General features: G+C 36.6%; 1 protein-coding gene across 3 annotated transcripts in view; it reads left to right on the forward strand.

Moving 5' to 3' along the window:
- Positions 1–16086, forward strand: part of LPIN2 (lipin 2) — an 85261-nt gene that overhangs the window by 47554 nt on the left and 21621 nt on the right. For all 3 annotated transcript variants that reach the window (XM_045849684.1, XM_045849685.1, XM_045849683.1), the window contains exons 3-4: positions 3983–4078; positions 5687–5988. In XM_045849684.1, coding sequence (XP_045705640.1) covers positions 3983–4078; positions 5687–5988 — 398 coding nt within the window. The remainder of the gene's footprint in view (positions 1–3982; positions 4079–5686; positions 5989–16086) is intronic.

The following is a 16086-nucleotide window of genomic DNA, read 5'->3' on the forward strand; positions in this document are numbered from 1 at the left end:
GAAACTTTGCAGGATAGAAGGGATTGTCAAGAAGTATTAATGCCCTGGCTGGTGTGTCTCAGTGGATTGAGTGCTGGCCTGCAAACCAGAAGTTCACCAGTTTGATTTCCAGTCAGGACACATGCCTGGGTTGCGGGCTAGGCCCCCAGTTGGGGCTGTGCAAGAGGCAACTGATTGATGTCTTTCTCATACGTTGATGTTTCTGTCTCTCTCTTTCTCCCTGCCTTCTCTCTCTAAAAATAAATACTGTGTTTTCAAACTATAAGATGCTCTTGTTGTTGTTGTCTTGTTTTATTTTGTTTTCCCCTCCCCCGAATTTGGGAGGAATAATGGTTGTTAATGCTGCTGTTGAGTTCTGTTTACATTTACATTGGTGAAATATTATGTTATTAAATATTTTACTACATTTTTTGCTTCAAAATTCCCCCCCCCCATTTTCCTCCTCTAAAACCTAGATGCATCTTATGGTCTGAAAAGTACAGTAAATAAAATCTAAAAAAAAAAAGTATTCAAAGATGAAAAGCAAGGACCTACAACCTAGACTACTCTATCCAGCAAATCTATCCTTTAGAATCGAAGGGCAGATAAAGTGCATCCCAGACAAGATAAAGCTAAAGGTATTCATCATCACCAAACCATTATTATATGAAATGTTAAAGGGACTTATTTAAGAAGAAGATCAAAACTATGAACATTAAAAAAACATACATAATTATCAACAATTGAGTGTAAAAAACAAAGTAAGCAAACAAGCAGAACAGAAGCAGAACCAGATGTGCAGAACATTGGGAGGGCGACCAGTTGGGAGTGGGGTCTGGGGGAATAAGAGAAAATGGTGCAGGGATAAAGAAGTACAAATTGGTAGTTCCAGAATTGGCAGGGGGATGTTACGAGCAAGTGCAGGAAATAGAGTTGCTAAAGAACTTACACGCATGACCCATGGACATGAACAAAGGAGGAGAGGATCTCTGGAGGGAGTGAGGGGTGCTTGGTGGAGGGGGGTCAAGGGAAAAAATTGGGACAACTGTAATAGCATAATCAATAAAGTTTTTGAAAAGGTATTATAAGAACTGTCCCTCTACCTCTCATCTCTGCTTCCCTTTGTATGTCTTCTAACACAAGGTGGCCACCAGTACCTCCATGCTTAGCTCCCATTAACTCAGCAACCCCAGTGGAAAGAGAGCTTCCCCTTCCTACACAAATATCAGTGTTTCGTCTCCCCACCAAGTGGGTTACATATATCTTGGGGACCAGTCACTATAGCTTGAGGTGGAATATATTGATTAGCCTGACTTGCATAATAGCTCCATCTCAACTCTCTGAAGCCACACCTGAAATAGATGGTATGAAATAGAGGATGAATAGATCCCCACAGGACATCAGAGATATTTTTAACAAACACAAATGTTTGCTACAGCCAGTACTCTCAAAAGTAAATCAGGCAGGTTGCTTTCAACCTGTCAGTCATACATGTTGAGTGAGATTAAGCCAGTGTAGGGGATTTGAATATATGCATTTCCATATATTCAAATGAGTGCTGTTTTAGCAACCAGTTTACTAGAAGTACTACATCTAGATGAGTATTTGTTTTAAAATAATCATCTTGGGAAACCACTTACTCATCTTGTGCCATCTGTTCAAATATTTTTAATATTTTTTCTTTGTTGCCTAAAGAGCTTATGGCATACTCTTCTAAGTGCCCTCAGTGTTGGCACACTGTGATACTAGATTTAATTTTTGGAAAGAACCAAACTTCATTGCAAATCAAATCAAAAAACATATTCAGAAATGTTATACTTGATCTCTAAAAGTAAGGGTTGTAAGGGAGTGGATTAATTTTTCTAAGGTGGTATAAAAACAGTTCATTTTGTATCCTGAGGAAGCATTAATTTCTCAGATATGTTAGGTAAATGGATAACCTCCAAAAATGAAAATGTTGAGGGATGGTATTAATTTTATTTTTTACTAAAAATAAAATAGCTTTAAGTAATTTATTTGTCTAATTTAACTTAAAGAATTTATACAACAAATCAACAAAGGATTATTTTATATATTCAACTTGTACTTGAATAAATTTAATTATTTCACTTAAGTAATCTTGAGAAACCTAAATTTGCTACTATGGAACAAATTTAGTTTTCCCCCCACCCTTTTGGTTATAGTCTAAAAGAATTACGTATTTCTTTATTTTATTTTTTTTAGTTTTTACATAACTTTTTCAGTTAGAAAACAGTCTTCCTATGGTTGTGGAAGAAGCTGCTATATTACAGCTGCTTTAGAAATCTTAAATGACTCTAGATGCTTATATGACTTCAGCCAGTTTATTACGAAAACATTTAAAAAATGTATCTGCGTCCTGGCTGGGTGGTTCAGTTGGTTGGAGTGTCATGCCATATACTAAAATGTTACAGGTTCAATTCCCAGCCAAGGCACATAAACCCTCAGTTGCGGGTTTGATCTGGGGTGCATGTAAGAGGCAGCTGGTTGATGTTTCTCTTTCTCCTTCTTTCCTTCTCCCTCTGGAATACATCCTCATGTGAAACTCAAATAAAACTGGAGTTTACAAGGTTATTCATGCAAGTTTCAAAAGTTGGTATTTATTATTGTATAGTACTTAAAAGGATTTATGCACAGCCTAGAGATAAACAGCTATATTTTTTGAAGTGATATAATAGCAGTTGACATGATACATAAACAGTCCTCACTTTGCATTGTAGTATAAACCTGTAAAAATGGCTGGGTAAGCTGAAGCTGTGCAAAACAAACTTTTTTATATCAGTGAAAAAAAATTAGGATTTTTCCATGTCTTTTACAAATATTTGTCACAACTTTAAAATTGTGTACTGTCAGTTATAAATGTATAGGGAAATGAAAAATAGTATTTAGTACACTGCAAAGTAAAGCATTAGAAACATTGAGAACTAAAGTGTTATTTTTTCTAAAAACAGGTAATTTTTAACAGTGCTTGCCTTCTTAATGTTAAACTCATGATATGGAACAAGTATCTTTTCTCTGTCTTGGCAAATTGTCATACTTTGTAGGTTTAGATTAGCTTCCAACTTTTCATCCTTTGAATTTTCAATGTCATGAAGTATCTCTGAGTTCCTTTGACATGAAATTTTTTGCCTGTGCTACTTTCCTCAAGACCATTGTCATCCTTTTCGTCAGAACCACTTTTCTTCTTTGTATTGGCAAGCTCACTGTTACCAGGTTCTTCTGGCTGCACGTCTTAAGTCTCAAATGGCAGCAGGGTCACTGTTCCTACCATCAGCTATTTCTTCTGTACCTGTTTACACTCCATTTGAAGTTTACTTCCAATGCTATTACTTTTTGTTTCTATACTACACTTTGATCTTGGGCAATTTCCTCTTTCAATTACTTTTTTATAAAATTATCACTGGGAGACAACAAGGAGGCAACACAATGTGCTTTGCTGTCTGAACTGAGTAACAGTAGTGCTGGGACCAGTCACAGACTTTCAAAAAGTGACAAGATGGGTTATTGATCATGATGGGCATCTGTTATTTCTGTAGTGATTGGTGGATAGAAGAGCTGGCAGTGAAGTTTGTACCTTCTGCAGTCACTCACATTTAACATACTGTGGTAACTGAAATTTGCATTTATCTGAACCATGCAAGGTGAGACCTACCTTTGCTTTAACTCTGAAAGTGCTCAGATGTTTGATAAGGACGATTCCTCTTTTATAACATTTGGAAATTAAATAATTATAAATGTTTATATGTTATAAAATATATGATAAAACATTTTCTTTCAATCCCTGATTACCATCCCCTTCTCATGCTACCCCCCAAGACTTGTTTGGTTTTTTTAGGCATGGGATGAGGGACAGTTAGCAGTGTTTTTCTGGGGTTGTCACTCTAAGAATCTCAATACGGTTTGTCTTGAGAACCCAGAATTAAGGCTTAGTTTACCTTAAATGAAAGACTCGTAATGCTAAATCTCACTTTGTTTCTCCACTTAGATTGATATAGAAATCAATGGTGATGCAGTGGATCTTCATATGAAATTGGGTGACAATGGAGAAGCTTTCTTTGTGGAGGAGACTGAAGAGGAATATGTAAGTCCTAGTGGGTCATATCCACTTTATGCATTGTATTCAGGTCTCTGGTGCATATCCCAAAACAGAAATGCTCCATTTTCATGGTTAATTGTACAGATGATTGTTGCTAGTTAAGCAGGCTTTCACTTTAGATTGAAGAACTGAGCTGTCAGAAGGAAGCTGGAGGAGCGAGAAGGACCTTTTTTCCATGCCAGATTTCAGGGTACAGAGAGAATGCAGAAGGCCTTCGTACTTGTTCTTTTAGTAAGGAAAGGCACATCTTTCTAGCTTTAATAAGCTTTATTTATTTAGTGTCTGTTACAGTTTACATCTTGACTTGAATACATTTGAATTCTGCCTAAATAATGAAGGTGTATCTCGGTGAAGTGGTTTCTTAGGGTCTCAAGGGATTTGAATTAATGGGCCTAGACCCTTTATAAACAGTTATTGCATGTTTGGCTTCTTTACGCAAGAGAGCACAATTTTTTTTTAAAGATTTTATTTATTCTTAGAAAGAGGAGAAGAGAAGGAGAAAGGGAGAAAAACATCAATGTGTGGTTACCTCTCATGCGCCCCCCAACTGGGGACCTGGCCTGCAACCCAGGCATGTGACCCAGACTGGGAATCGAACGACCCTTAGGTTCACAGGCCCACGCTCAATTCACTAAACTACACCAGCCAGGGCACAATTTTTCATTACCGACACATATTCCTTTGTCTTCCCCTCTTTTCCCCCCACTCTCCTCCTCTCCTCCCCTTTTCCTCTTCTCCTTCGAATGTCTACTAATTCGAATGGTAAACTGTTCTTGATAGATTTAATGTGGATCTTTTTACAAATTCTTAGAAGGCATTGTTACCTCTTTTATCATAAAGAATAAAATCTCATAGCAAAATGATAAGCTTCAAGTTATGAGGGTATAGGACTTCTTTTTTGGGTTTTGAAGACTAACTGCCAGTTTGATGTCATACATTGAGAAAGAAAAAAAATTACCAAAAAATCAACTTTAGCAGAATGAGATTATCTTTTTTTAATTTAGAGAGAAGCCAACATCTTAGGTACCAGTATGTAAGGCAACATTGACACAGTATGATTATGAAAGGGAACCTTATCAGACCAGCGTTTTCCTAGTACCTTAATTACTTGTTTTTAATATCTTGTTTGCATTTATTTGGCCTAAATAAAGTTTTTCCTCATGGGATAAGCAAAGGCAGAATGAAGCAATTAGTGAGTTATTAGAGGAATAAAATATTTTTGGTGTATTTCTTAAAATCACATGTAATTCATTACACTGATTGGGCTTAATATAAATCAACAAGTGAAAGGACTAGATCATTGATAGTTTGTTACCTGGTTTTCATGGTCAGTTCTGATGATGCCATTTAAATTATGTTTAGCAAGATTAACTTGGAAAGTGTTAACTTTCCAGCCATTTTTCCTATTCCATGTATAACTAAATTTTCCAGATTTTCTTCGGTGTACTAGTGACCTAGTTGAGTGTGACTTTCTTACCTTCAGCAACTGTGTTTTCTACCACTGTGAAAATTTGCGTATGCAAAGAATTTGTTATTTTGATTCACTGCCCAGTTTGCCATGGACAATTTTTCTTTCTCTATGTTCTCCTTAAGGAAAAACTTCCTGCTTACCTTGCCACTTCACCAATTCCTACTGAAGATCAGTTCTTTAAAGACATTGATTCCTCTTTGGTAAAATCAGGTGGAAATGAAAGACCATCTCAGAGTTCCGATGTCTCACACATCTTGGAGACAGAGACAGTTTTTACTCCAAGTTCTGTGAAAAAGAAAAAACGAAGGAGAAAGAAATGCAAACAGGACAGTAAAAAGGAAGACCAGGCAGCTTCCCCTGCTGCAGAAGACACTATGGATGTGGATCTGAGCTCTGATGATGACAAGGGGGCCCAGTCAGCAAGGTAGGGCTCTTGGTCTGGGAAGGCTCTTTGTACAAGTGCCAGGTGCCTGTGCATAGGGTTTGGGTAAAGTGAGAGTGAGAAGCTGGGTTTTCTTTTAAAGATTTTATTTATTTTTAGAGAGGGGAAGGGAGGGAGGAAGAGAGGGGGAGAAACATCAATGTGCATGGTTGCCTCTCCCACACCAGGGACCTGGCCCATAGTCCAGGCATGTGTCCTGATTGGGTATTGAACTGGTGACCCTTTGGTTCACAGGCCAGTGCTCAATCCACTGAGACACACCAGCCAGGGGTGTGTGTGTGTGTGTGTGTGTGTGTGTGTGTGTGTGTGTTTTAAGGGTCTACAGTGTGAAGTATGGACTTGTTTTTCCCCTCAACAGTTTGTTGTAGAATCAAGTAAGAGAGGCATCTTCTTTCCTTCTTTCTGTAACTTGGCAAAATTTGCCATTAGACATCCTGTTATGTTGTTCAGATATCATTTGAAACACACTGGCAACGTGTGTCTTTTCATCCAGTAAGTTTCCAAAAGCTAAATAAATTGTAAGTCTCGAGGAGAATCTCAACTAGTGACCGCCACTACATAAGCAGACATAAACATCAGAACTACTGCCCACCCAAATGGTCTTGTGCCTGGTATGTCAGCTATTCCTGAGTATTGCTAAGAAGAAGAAGAAAGATCAAAGATATGAACAATAAAATGGCAATAAATACGTCTCTATTCCCAAATGACTCTAAAAAAAACCCCAATAAGTGAAGAAGCAGAATAGACACAGGCTCATAAATGTAGAGAACATTTTTTAAAATTTTAATTGTTGTTCAAGTATAGTTTTCTATCTTTTACTTCCATCCCATCCCACCCCACCCACCCAGCCCTTGCCACCTCCCTCCCATTTCTACCCCTGCTCCCTAGTTTTTGTCCATGTGTCCTTTATACTTGTTCCTGTAAACCCTTCCCCTTTTCCCCTGAAATTCCCTCCCCTCTCCCTTCTGGACACTGTCAGCCTGTTCTGTATTTTAGTGTCTTTGGTTATATTTTGCTTGTTTCTTTGTTTTGTTGTTTAGGTTCCTGTTAAAGGTGAGATCATATGGTATTTGTCTTTCACCGTCTGGCTTATTTCGCCTAGCATAATGCTTTCCAGCTCCATCCAAGCTGTTGCAAAGGGTAGGAGCTCCTTCTTTCTTTCTGCTGCATAGAATTCCATTGTGTAAATGTACCGTAGTTTTTTGATCCATTCATTTACTGATGGGCATCTTGGTTGCTTCCAGCACTTGGCTATTGTAAATTGTGCTGCTGTGAACATTGGGGTGCATAGGTTCTTTTGGATTGGTGTTTCAGGGTTCTTAGGATATAATCCTAGCAGTGGAATTGCCGGGTCAAAAGGCAGATCCATTTTTAGTTTTCTTAGAAAATTCCATAGTGTTTCCCATAGTGGTTGTACCAGTCTACAATCCTACCAACAGTGCACTAGGGTTCCCTTTTCTCCACAACCTCTCCAACACTTGTTGTTTGTTGCTTTGTTTATGATGGCCATTCTGACTGGTGTGAAGTGGTATCTCATTGTGGTTTTTGTTTGCATCTCCCTGATAGCTAGTGATATTGAGCATCTTTTCATGTGTCTCTGGATCCTCTGTGTGTCCTCCTTGGAGAAGTGTCTGTTGAAGTCCTTTGCCCATTTTTAATTGGGTTGCTTTTCTTCTCAGAGTGGAGTCATGTAAGTTCTTTATATATTTTGGAGATTAAACCCTTGTCTGAGGTATCCTTGGCAAATATGTTTTCCTGTACAGTTGGTTCTTTTTTTTAGTTTAATACTCTTTTCTTTAGCCATGCAGTTTTTTTTATTTTGATGAGATCCCATTTGTTTATTCTTTCCTTTATGTTCCTTCTCTAGGGGACATATAAGTAAAAATGTTGCTGCATGAAATATCTGAGATTTTTCCTGCCTGTATTCTCCTCTAGGACTTCAGTGGTGTTACAACTTATATTGAAATATTTTATTCACCTTGAATTTATTTGTAGAGAACATTTTGACTACCAGATGGGAGGCGGGTGGAGGGTATGCGAGAAAAAGATGAAGGGATTAAGAAGTAAAATTGGTTGTTACCAAGTAGTCATGGGGATGTAAAGTACAGCATAGGGAATATAGTCAATAATATTGTAACAACTGTTCATGGTGTCAGATGGGTACTAGATTAATTGGGATGATCATTTACTTATATAATGTTTGATCACTGGAGTATACACCTGAAACTATGTAATATTGTATGTCAACTGTACAATCATTGAAAATTAAAAGTGATTTAAATTTATTTAAAAAACCTTATGTGCCCTGGTCAGGTGGTTCAGTTGGATGAATATCATCCTGAACACCATAAGGCTACTGATTCGATTCCCTGATCGGGGCACATATGAGAGGCAACCGATTGAGCAGCCAAAACATTCTAGTAAGTTAAAGAAGAAAAGAGGGTTTGGGTTTTTTTATTTTAAGTGAGAAATTTTGATGACTACTAATTTACCAACTCAGTGGAAGAACTCAAAATAGATATGTTTTCAAGTCAACACTTTCTGGGGTGGAAAGGTAACAATTTGGGGTAGAACATAATTTTTTCGTTTAAGATTTTATTTTTAGAAGATTATCTTCCACCTGTCCCACTCGGTCATTGCACTGGCACAGGAAGAACCAGAGGTATATCAGTGGGGTGCTTATCTTCATGGGTGACCATTGAACAAGAAGCTGCTGCTCACAATTGTCCCTAAATTTCTAAATGCTTTATTGGGGTGGGGAAGAATGGCATGATGACATATATGCTGGTCTACTTACATGCTTTGAACACCTTAGCTGCTGAAAAAAAGAGATCATTACTTCCTAGGAAAATTAGTGCTTTGAAGTTCTCTTCATTGTGGAAAAGAAGGAAAATAGTTTCTTTCTCTAGTTATGGAAACCAAATAGATACCAATTGTAAACTTTGTCTTGATCTAGTGTGTGCTTGATTTACCAAGCTTTGTTAAATGGTCAAGTCAGGAAAAAAAAAACCCTATGCTGTTACTATATTATAATTGTATTGGGTTGGCCAAAAAGTTTATTCTCTGTTTTCGGTATGATGGCTCTGGTGTAGCACTTAGTTGTCTTTAACATCATTCAAAACAATTCTGTTAGATTGTATTGTGACAGCTGTCATATCAGCATGCATTTAAAAGAAACTTACCAAGCTGGTGAATTTTTGTGTAGTCATTTTAATATTGAAGATGGGAGAAAATATGCAACATTTTCAACATATTATGCTTTATTATATTTCAAGAAGGGCAAAAACACAACTGACATGCAAAAAAAGATTTTGGAAGTATAGAGAAGGTGCTGTGACTGATTGAATGTGTCCAAAGAGGTTTGCAAAGTTTGGTGCTGGAGATTTCTCTCTGGACAATAGTGATCAAATCAAGACATTAATTGAGAACAATCAACATTATACCACGCAGGAAATAACTGGCATACTCAAAATATCCAAATCTTCAATAGTTATTGGTGAAAATGAAAAATATGTCTTTTATTTTATGGGAAAAACCATATGGACTTTTGGCCAACCCAATACTCTGCTAATGAATAACATAGTATAATTTTTTTTTTTTTTTTTTTTTTGGCAAAACTGTTAATTCATCTTCCAAAACTTTAAGATCTGGGTTGTAAGTTCTGGAACAAAATTCTACATTTGATAGTAATTTTTAATATATGAAATATTTTTCTACCCATCTTTTATTACTCATCAACTGTCATATTTGTGATGTTCTCCTCCTACACTAAATACAGACTTTGATTTCATTTCTCCTAAATTACAGAATTCCTCTGTTAGAACTAAACAAAAGACAGAAAGTGGAAAGTACTTTAAGCTCTACACACCAGTGTAAACTGTATCTATAAAATTGTTTAGTACTGAATAAATTAATGAATTGAGGCAATTTTTTAGTATCAAAATACTAGATGGGAAGAGCTGAATTATAAATGTTCTAAACTCTCCTTTTATATCATTGATTTCCAAAGAATTTTAAGCTAATTAAAAGTACCACACTTTCTTAAAAAGAGATACCATCCTTTTCTCTCTGCTTTCAGTGTCCTAAGAGTTATTTATCCTTCCCTTTCCTAGGAGAATATACCAAGAGACCCTTTGAGATCCTTTATAGGATTTTGTGCCTTAAGAACAGTGTTAAAAAATCCTTTAAAATTTTTGGCTTATTTATATCAAAATGTGTATTGGGTAAGGAATGTGTTCTTTTGAGAAAAACTTGAAATACACATTCATCTAAATTCTATTTGGATTAACATTGTAATTCTGCCCTAAGTATTATAGTGTTAAGTAATAATACTACTTTAAGTATTAAGTAAGTAACACTGTAGTATTGCCTAAGTATTAAGTAATACTGCCTTAATCCCTGGAAATACTTTGCCAACTAAAATTCTTCTAAGATCTACCAGAAAGGACCCTGAAGTAACACTTTTGCCTTCAAAGTTTTATTGACGAGTGTTCAACAGAGTCCTTTGTTATAACATAATAGAACTAAGCTTAGAACTTTTGAACAACCTGCAGCTTTATTTCTATTTTTTAATTACAGCTGGCATTCAAAGTTATCTTAATTTCAGGTGTACAGCATAGTAACAGCCTGCAGCTTTAACTTGGGAAGTTAAAACATTTCTGAAACGTATGTAAAGTCACCTACTAGATGCACAAGAGTCATTGTTCTAAAGGGATTTTGTAAATAAGTGCTGCAAGTGAACACACGGCAGAAATGTTAGTGCATGCCTTTCCGGATTGTGTGGAAGGCTGCATGAACTACATTTACTGGTGTACTGATGTGTTCTACAATGACAGGGTTGCCCGCTTCTCTCATTAATCCAGAACTTTGCTTGCTTGGTAAGCAGGCATATCAGAATGCATGTACACTAGGACTTTATAATAATTTTCATGAGCTTCGTGTTTTGTAGGTACCCGTAAATCACTGATGCTACCTGCTACTAGGAGGAACTGTTTCCTGAAACTTCCTTAAAACAGGATCCACTTAATAATGCAGCCAACAGAAATACAATACAAGGACTTTTTTTTCCTTAGGAAAAAAAGACTTAGGAAAACAAGATGTAGTAACAGTTGTGAAAGTTCAGGTCATATACTGAAATAAGTGCTGAACTGATAAAAGGTAAAAGACTGAACTAGTTATACTTCTGATTGTGGAGCAGCAGCTTCCTGATCACACCAGGCCTTTGTTTCCTTTTTTTTTCTTTTTAAATCCTCACTGGAGGACATTTTCTCATTGCTTTTAGAGAGAGGGGAAGGGAGAGAGAATGAGAGAAACATCGATTGGTTGCCTTCTTGTATGTGCCCTGATCAGAGATCAAACCCAACCTGGGTGTGTGCCCTGAGATGGAATCAGACCCACTACTTTTTGGTCTACTGGATGACTCTCCAACCAACTGAGCCACACCAGCCAGGGTTAGGGCTTCATTTCTTAATCAATGAAATAAGAGAATTAAACTAACATAGTTTGCAAGGCACTTTCCAGCTCAGCATTTAGATTCTAAAATAATTTGAGTGAAGATATTCAGGGTCAAAAGTATTAGCATCATATTAAATGGCACATTAAAGAATCTAGGAGAAAAAGAATAGAAAGTCTATTGCTTTTGCAATTGCAAGATCTAGAATTACGTGCTCTCAGAAGTTGTAACCTTTAAATACCTTACCCTCCTCAGCCCCTTAGCACTTAGGAAAGAAATTGTTTCCAGAGAAGATACCTAAAATAAATTTTTATTTTATTTTGATAGGTAGCCTTCTATTTAAAGTCTTCAAGAATTTCATTCATAGCAGAATTAAGACTAATGAAAATTTTTTGAAGGAGGCAGATGAAAGAGCATCATTCTTTAAAGCCAGTTACTGTTTCAAAGCTAGAAGAAACTCGATTGGTGGAAATTGGAGAGCTTTAAACTACATAGGGCTTTGTGTAAGCTGTACCTAGTGAATCTGTATCCATCCCTAAATTTGGACTTTTGGTTAAATATAGTACAAAAGCCTTGTTTGTCCCTCTAGAGGATGTATGTATGTATTCAGAACATAGACCTAAGCAGAAAGAGCCTATTGGAGGGGAGAGACTTTTTTGATTGGACAGTGCTGTAGCACAATGTTGAGTGCAAATATATGAAACATGGCACTAATAGAAATGTATAAAATACCCAGCAATAACAGCAGGGAACCTCTATTTTTAATCCACAAAAATGGACTTGCTTTACAAGTTATATCTGGAAATTCAGTGCAAAGAACCTAAAATTTTTTAAATTAAATTTATTGGGGTATTGGTTAATAACATTATGTAATTTTCTGGTGTACAAGATCATAATAACTGTACACTTTATTGCATACTTGCCATGCAAAGTTTAGTTTCCTTCTGCTACCACCTATTTGATCCCCTTTACCTACTTTACCCTTCCCAGATCCCCTTTCCCCTCTGAAAACCACCATTCTGTTATATCTGAGTTTGTTTGTTACTTTTCGTTTTATATTCCACAATGAGGGAAATTATAGTTTTTGTCCTTTTCCATCTGACTTAATTCACTTAGCATAATACTCTCAAGATCCATCCATATTGTTACAAATGGTGATATTCCTTCTTTTTTATGGCTGAGTAACTATCCACTGTGTGTGTGTGACATCTTTATTTAGTCATCTTTTGGTGGTCACATTGTTTGCATGTCTTGGCTATTGTAATGATGCAGTGAACCTACAGATATATAAAAAGATGTTCAACATCACTAGTTACTAGGAAAATAGAAAATCAAAACTACAATGAGATACCACTTCACACCTATTACAATGACTGTTATCAAGAAGATATGAAATAACGAGTTTTGGAGAGGATGTGGAGAACAGGGAACCATCGTACACTGTAGAAATGTAAAATTAGTGCAGGCACTATGGAAGATAGTATGGAGGTCTGTAAAAAAACTAGAACTAGAGCTACTATATGAGATCTGTCCAGAAGGTATCCAGCCTTGTGATATGAAAACTAGACACAATTATGAAAGAAGATATGAGAAACATTGTATATAGTACAATGATACCTCAGTCTCATTTAAAATAAGCACATTGGGACCTCACACAGTTCTCCCAATTGTCATCAGCTTATCTATCATATTTTCCTGAATCTCACTGACAGTCCGAAGTTTCTTTCCTTTCACTAGTGATTTTTGTTTTGGGAAAAGCCAGAAGTTGCAGGACACCAAATATGGCCTGTAGGTAGGCTGAGGCACCTGGGTGATTTGATGTTTTGCCAAAAAAACTGTTCATGAAACGTTATGAATGAGCCAGGTGCATTGTAGTGATGAAGCTGCCAATCACCAGTTGCCCATAGCTGCAGCCTTCTGAATCACCTGAAGAGCTTCCACAGAAGAATGTTCAAGCTTAATGCAAAATTTGATACAGATTCATTGGTCTACTTGTTTCAAGTCATTTTGAATGCAATGGCCACACAGTACACATGCTCACTCAATGGCGTCTACTACCCCCACTGACTAGCACAATGAAGTCGTCATTGTTCACACAAGTGCATTCCAGTCCACTCTTCTTGGCTGCCAGGTTACGTTAATGTCAGGCAAACTGTTCCCGTTCTATTAAGAATAGTTGGACTTTTTTCCAGACAGACCTTGTATGATCCAGCAATTCCTCTTCTGGGTATTTACCTTGAAAAAAATGAAAACACATATTTGTAAAGATATATGTACCCCTGTGTTCATTTCAACCTAAGACTTTTCCCAGACAGCATCTATTGCCTGAGGCTTCATGCTTCATCTCCTGATTTAGTTAGTTACTGGCTTCTAGAGTACTCTCTGTGTTCTTGGTGACATGAATCTTACAGCTTGCTCCTTGCTCTTTCTCCTCTTCATTTCTGTCACAGTAGACAGAAACATTGCATGTTCCTTTCAGTTCTGTTATGAGGTATCTTTTATGGGAAATATCCCAATGCAAATTTAGATCATTAGTCACACTGAAATTTATTGACCAATACTGTGCAAAGGTTAAGGATAAACATATTGTTAACAGAGTTAGTGACCTTTGGTCATTGTAGTTAGCAACCCCATTTATCTCTTACATACTACCATTTAAATAGACGTACCATTTAGACCTGATTTATCCCACATAAGTAATTTAGTCTATTTATATTGATTTTTCTCCCAACTTTTTCAAAATTGAGGTATAATTTACACACAGCAATATTCATAGGTCTTAAGTATGCAAATTCAGTGGATTTTGATAGTTGCATATATATCATGTAATCTCTGTTGGTTTTTGAATAGGAAAGATAGTTGGTTTACCAAATGATGTTGAATTTGATGACATGATGTTGAGGCGCATCTGTGAAGGCTGAAGTGCTCTGTACATACATACTATGAACTTCAATAACTGAACTGTCACCCCCGCAACCCTGACTCACTGTTGAACTATTTATCATTTGCTGTTCGGCATTAATGCACATATTTATCCTATGTTTCAACATAGGTAAAATGAATGTTCATACTATTTTCTTCACATTCTAATCTATCCCCTGGAACCCCCTGTCATGAACTTCAAGTTACTCTGTCATAGTTTGCCTGCCTGATCACCCATTCTCAGGCATATGTGCCATTTTGAAAGTGCTTGAGCAGGTTTTTAGAAGTCCTGTGTTAGTTAAGGAGTTGTAGAACTGAAAGGGACCTAAACATTAGCAACCTTGTTCATCACTGTAAATGGGTCTAAACTAATGGAGTCTGTTTTTGTCAGGATATGCCCAGAGAAGATCACTTCATGTCTGCCTAGGGTTGTCACTTCTTAATAGTGCCTGAGCTGTCTTTCTCCCTTTCAGTATTTTATTAAATCCAGTTTGCTTTGCTAAAGTCTTCTTGGATTACCTCTTATGCTGCAGTAAAATATGTTCCAAAAATATTTTTATTAAAATGTGTGACTTTTACATTGTTCTTTTCAAACCATTTTCATATACACATGCATGAATATTGATAGACCAGCATATACTGTCCTTTTAAATTTGAGAAATAAGGATGGTTCATAAGCATCTGATTTTTCCTTTCAGCTTTTACCATTTTATTTCTTAAGAAATAGAGTATTTTTACCTAGATGTCTGCCTTTTTCAAGTACAGTCATATCAGTATTCGTTGGCTTCAGAACTTCATACTCTGTACTGGTCTCATTTTGACAAGGAAAAAATGTTTCAACACTTCGTGCTTGCTCGGGACTTGTCGCACGTGCTAGAACTTGGATAAGTCGGGACACCACCCTGCAGTGGTTCAGTACTCTTCACTTTGGGTACTTGTCACAAGTTCTGGAATGAATTTACAAGTACCAAGGTACCACTGCATATGTTTTTCTCCCCTTGAATGAGTGTAGATGCCAGAGTGTAATTCTTCTGAGCAAAAGAAGATGAGAGTAGGAAAAACCTTGAATTAGAAGGCGTTGCTATGTGGAAAAACTATTACATGTCAGTTAGTGGTAAAGCAGAGCACATTAAATTAAGATATAAAGGAAGAAAGGTGATATTCTGTGAGGAGGAGGAGGAGGCAAAGTATATCTTCCTATGCCTCCATCTAAGAAGAAAGATAAAATTAATAAACTAGTTTATAGACCTATTTTTAGCTGGCAAGTTAAATGATAGATCTCAATTTATCTTTAATATTCTGGTACAACATTGAATCTTCTATAAGACGCTGTTAAATGTGTACACTTATAGTGCCTTACACTTCCCAGTTTTTGTACTTTCTTTACACTTTTCAGAGTTTTCAACGTGACACCACATTAATCTCACAATGACTTTGTGAAGTAGGACAAGTGATAAATTTCCAACTAAAGATGGAAAATGGGCAATGCTTCTGAAGGACGTTTTAAGGTTATATGGCAAGTTAGTTGGGTTAATGCTGCAATTTCAAGAAACTCAAAGGGTAAATTAAATAAAAACCTTATTAGCATTAGGTCAGCCACCAAGGTCTGTGTATGAATTTTAAGAAATCAGTTATATTTTTATATCATCTTCACATCTCCACATCATGTAGATCATCAGCAAAGAGAAAGTTCTCAGGTAATGCTT

The sequence above is a fragment of the Phyllostomus hastatus genome, unplaced genomic scaffold (genome assembly GCF_019186645.2).
Source record: "Phyllostomus hastatus isolate PE091 unplaced genomic scaffold, TTU_PhHast_1.1 phas_contig_80, whole genome shotgun sequence".
Taxonomy (NCBI): Eukaryota; Metazoa; Chordata; class Mammalia; order Chiroptera; family Phyllostomidae; genus Phyllostomus; species Phyllostomus hastatus.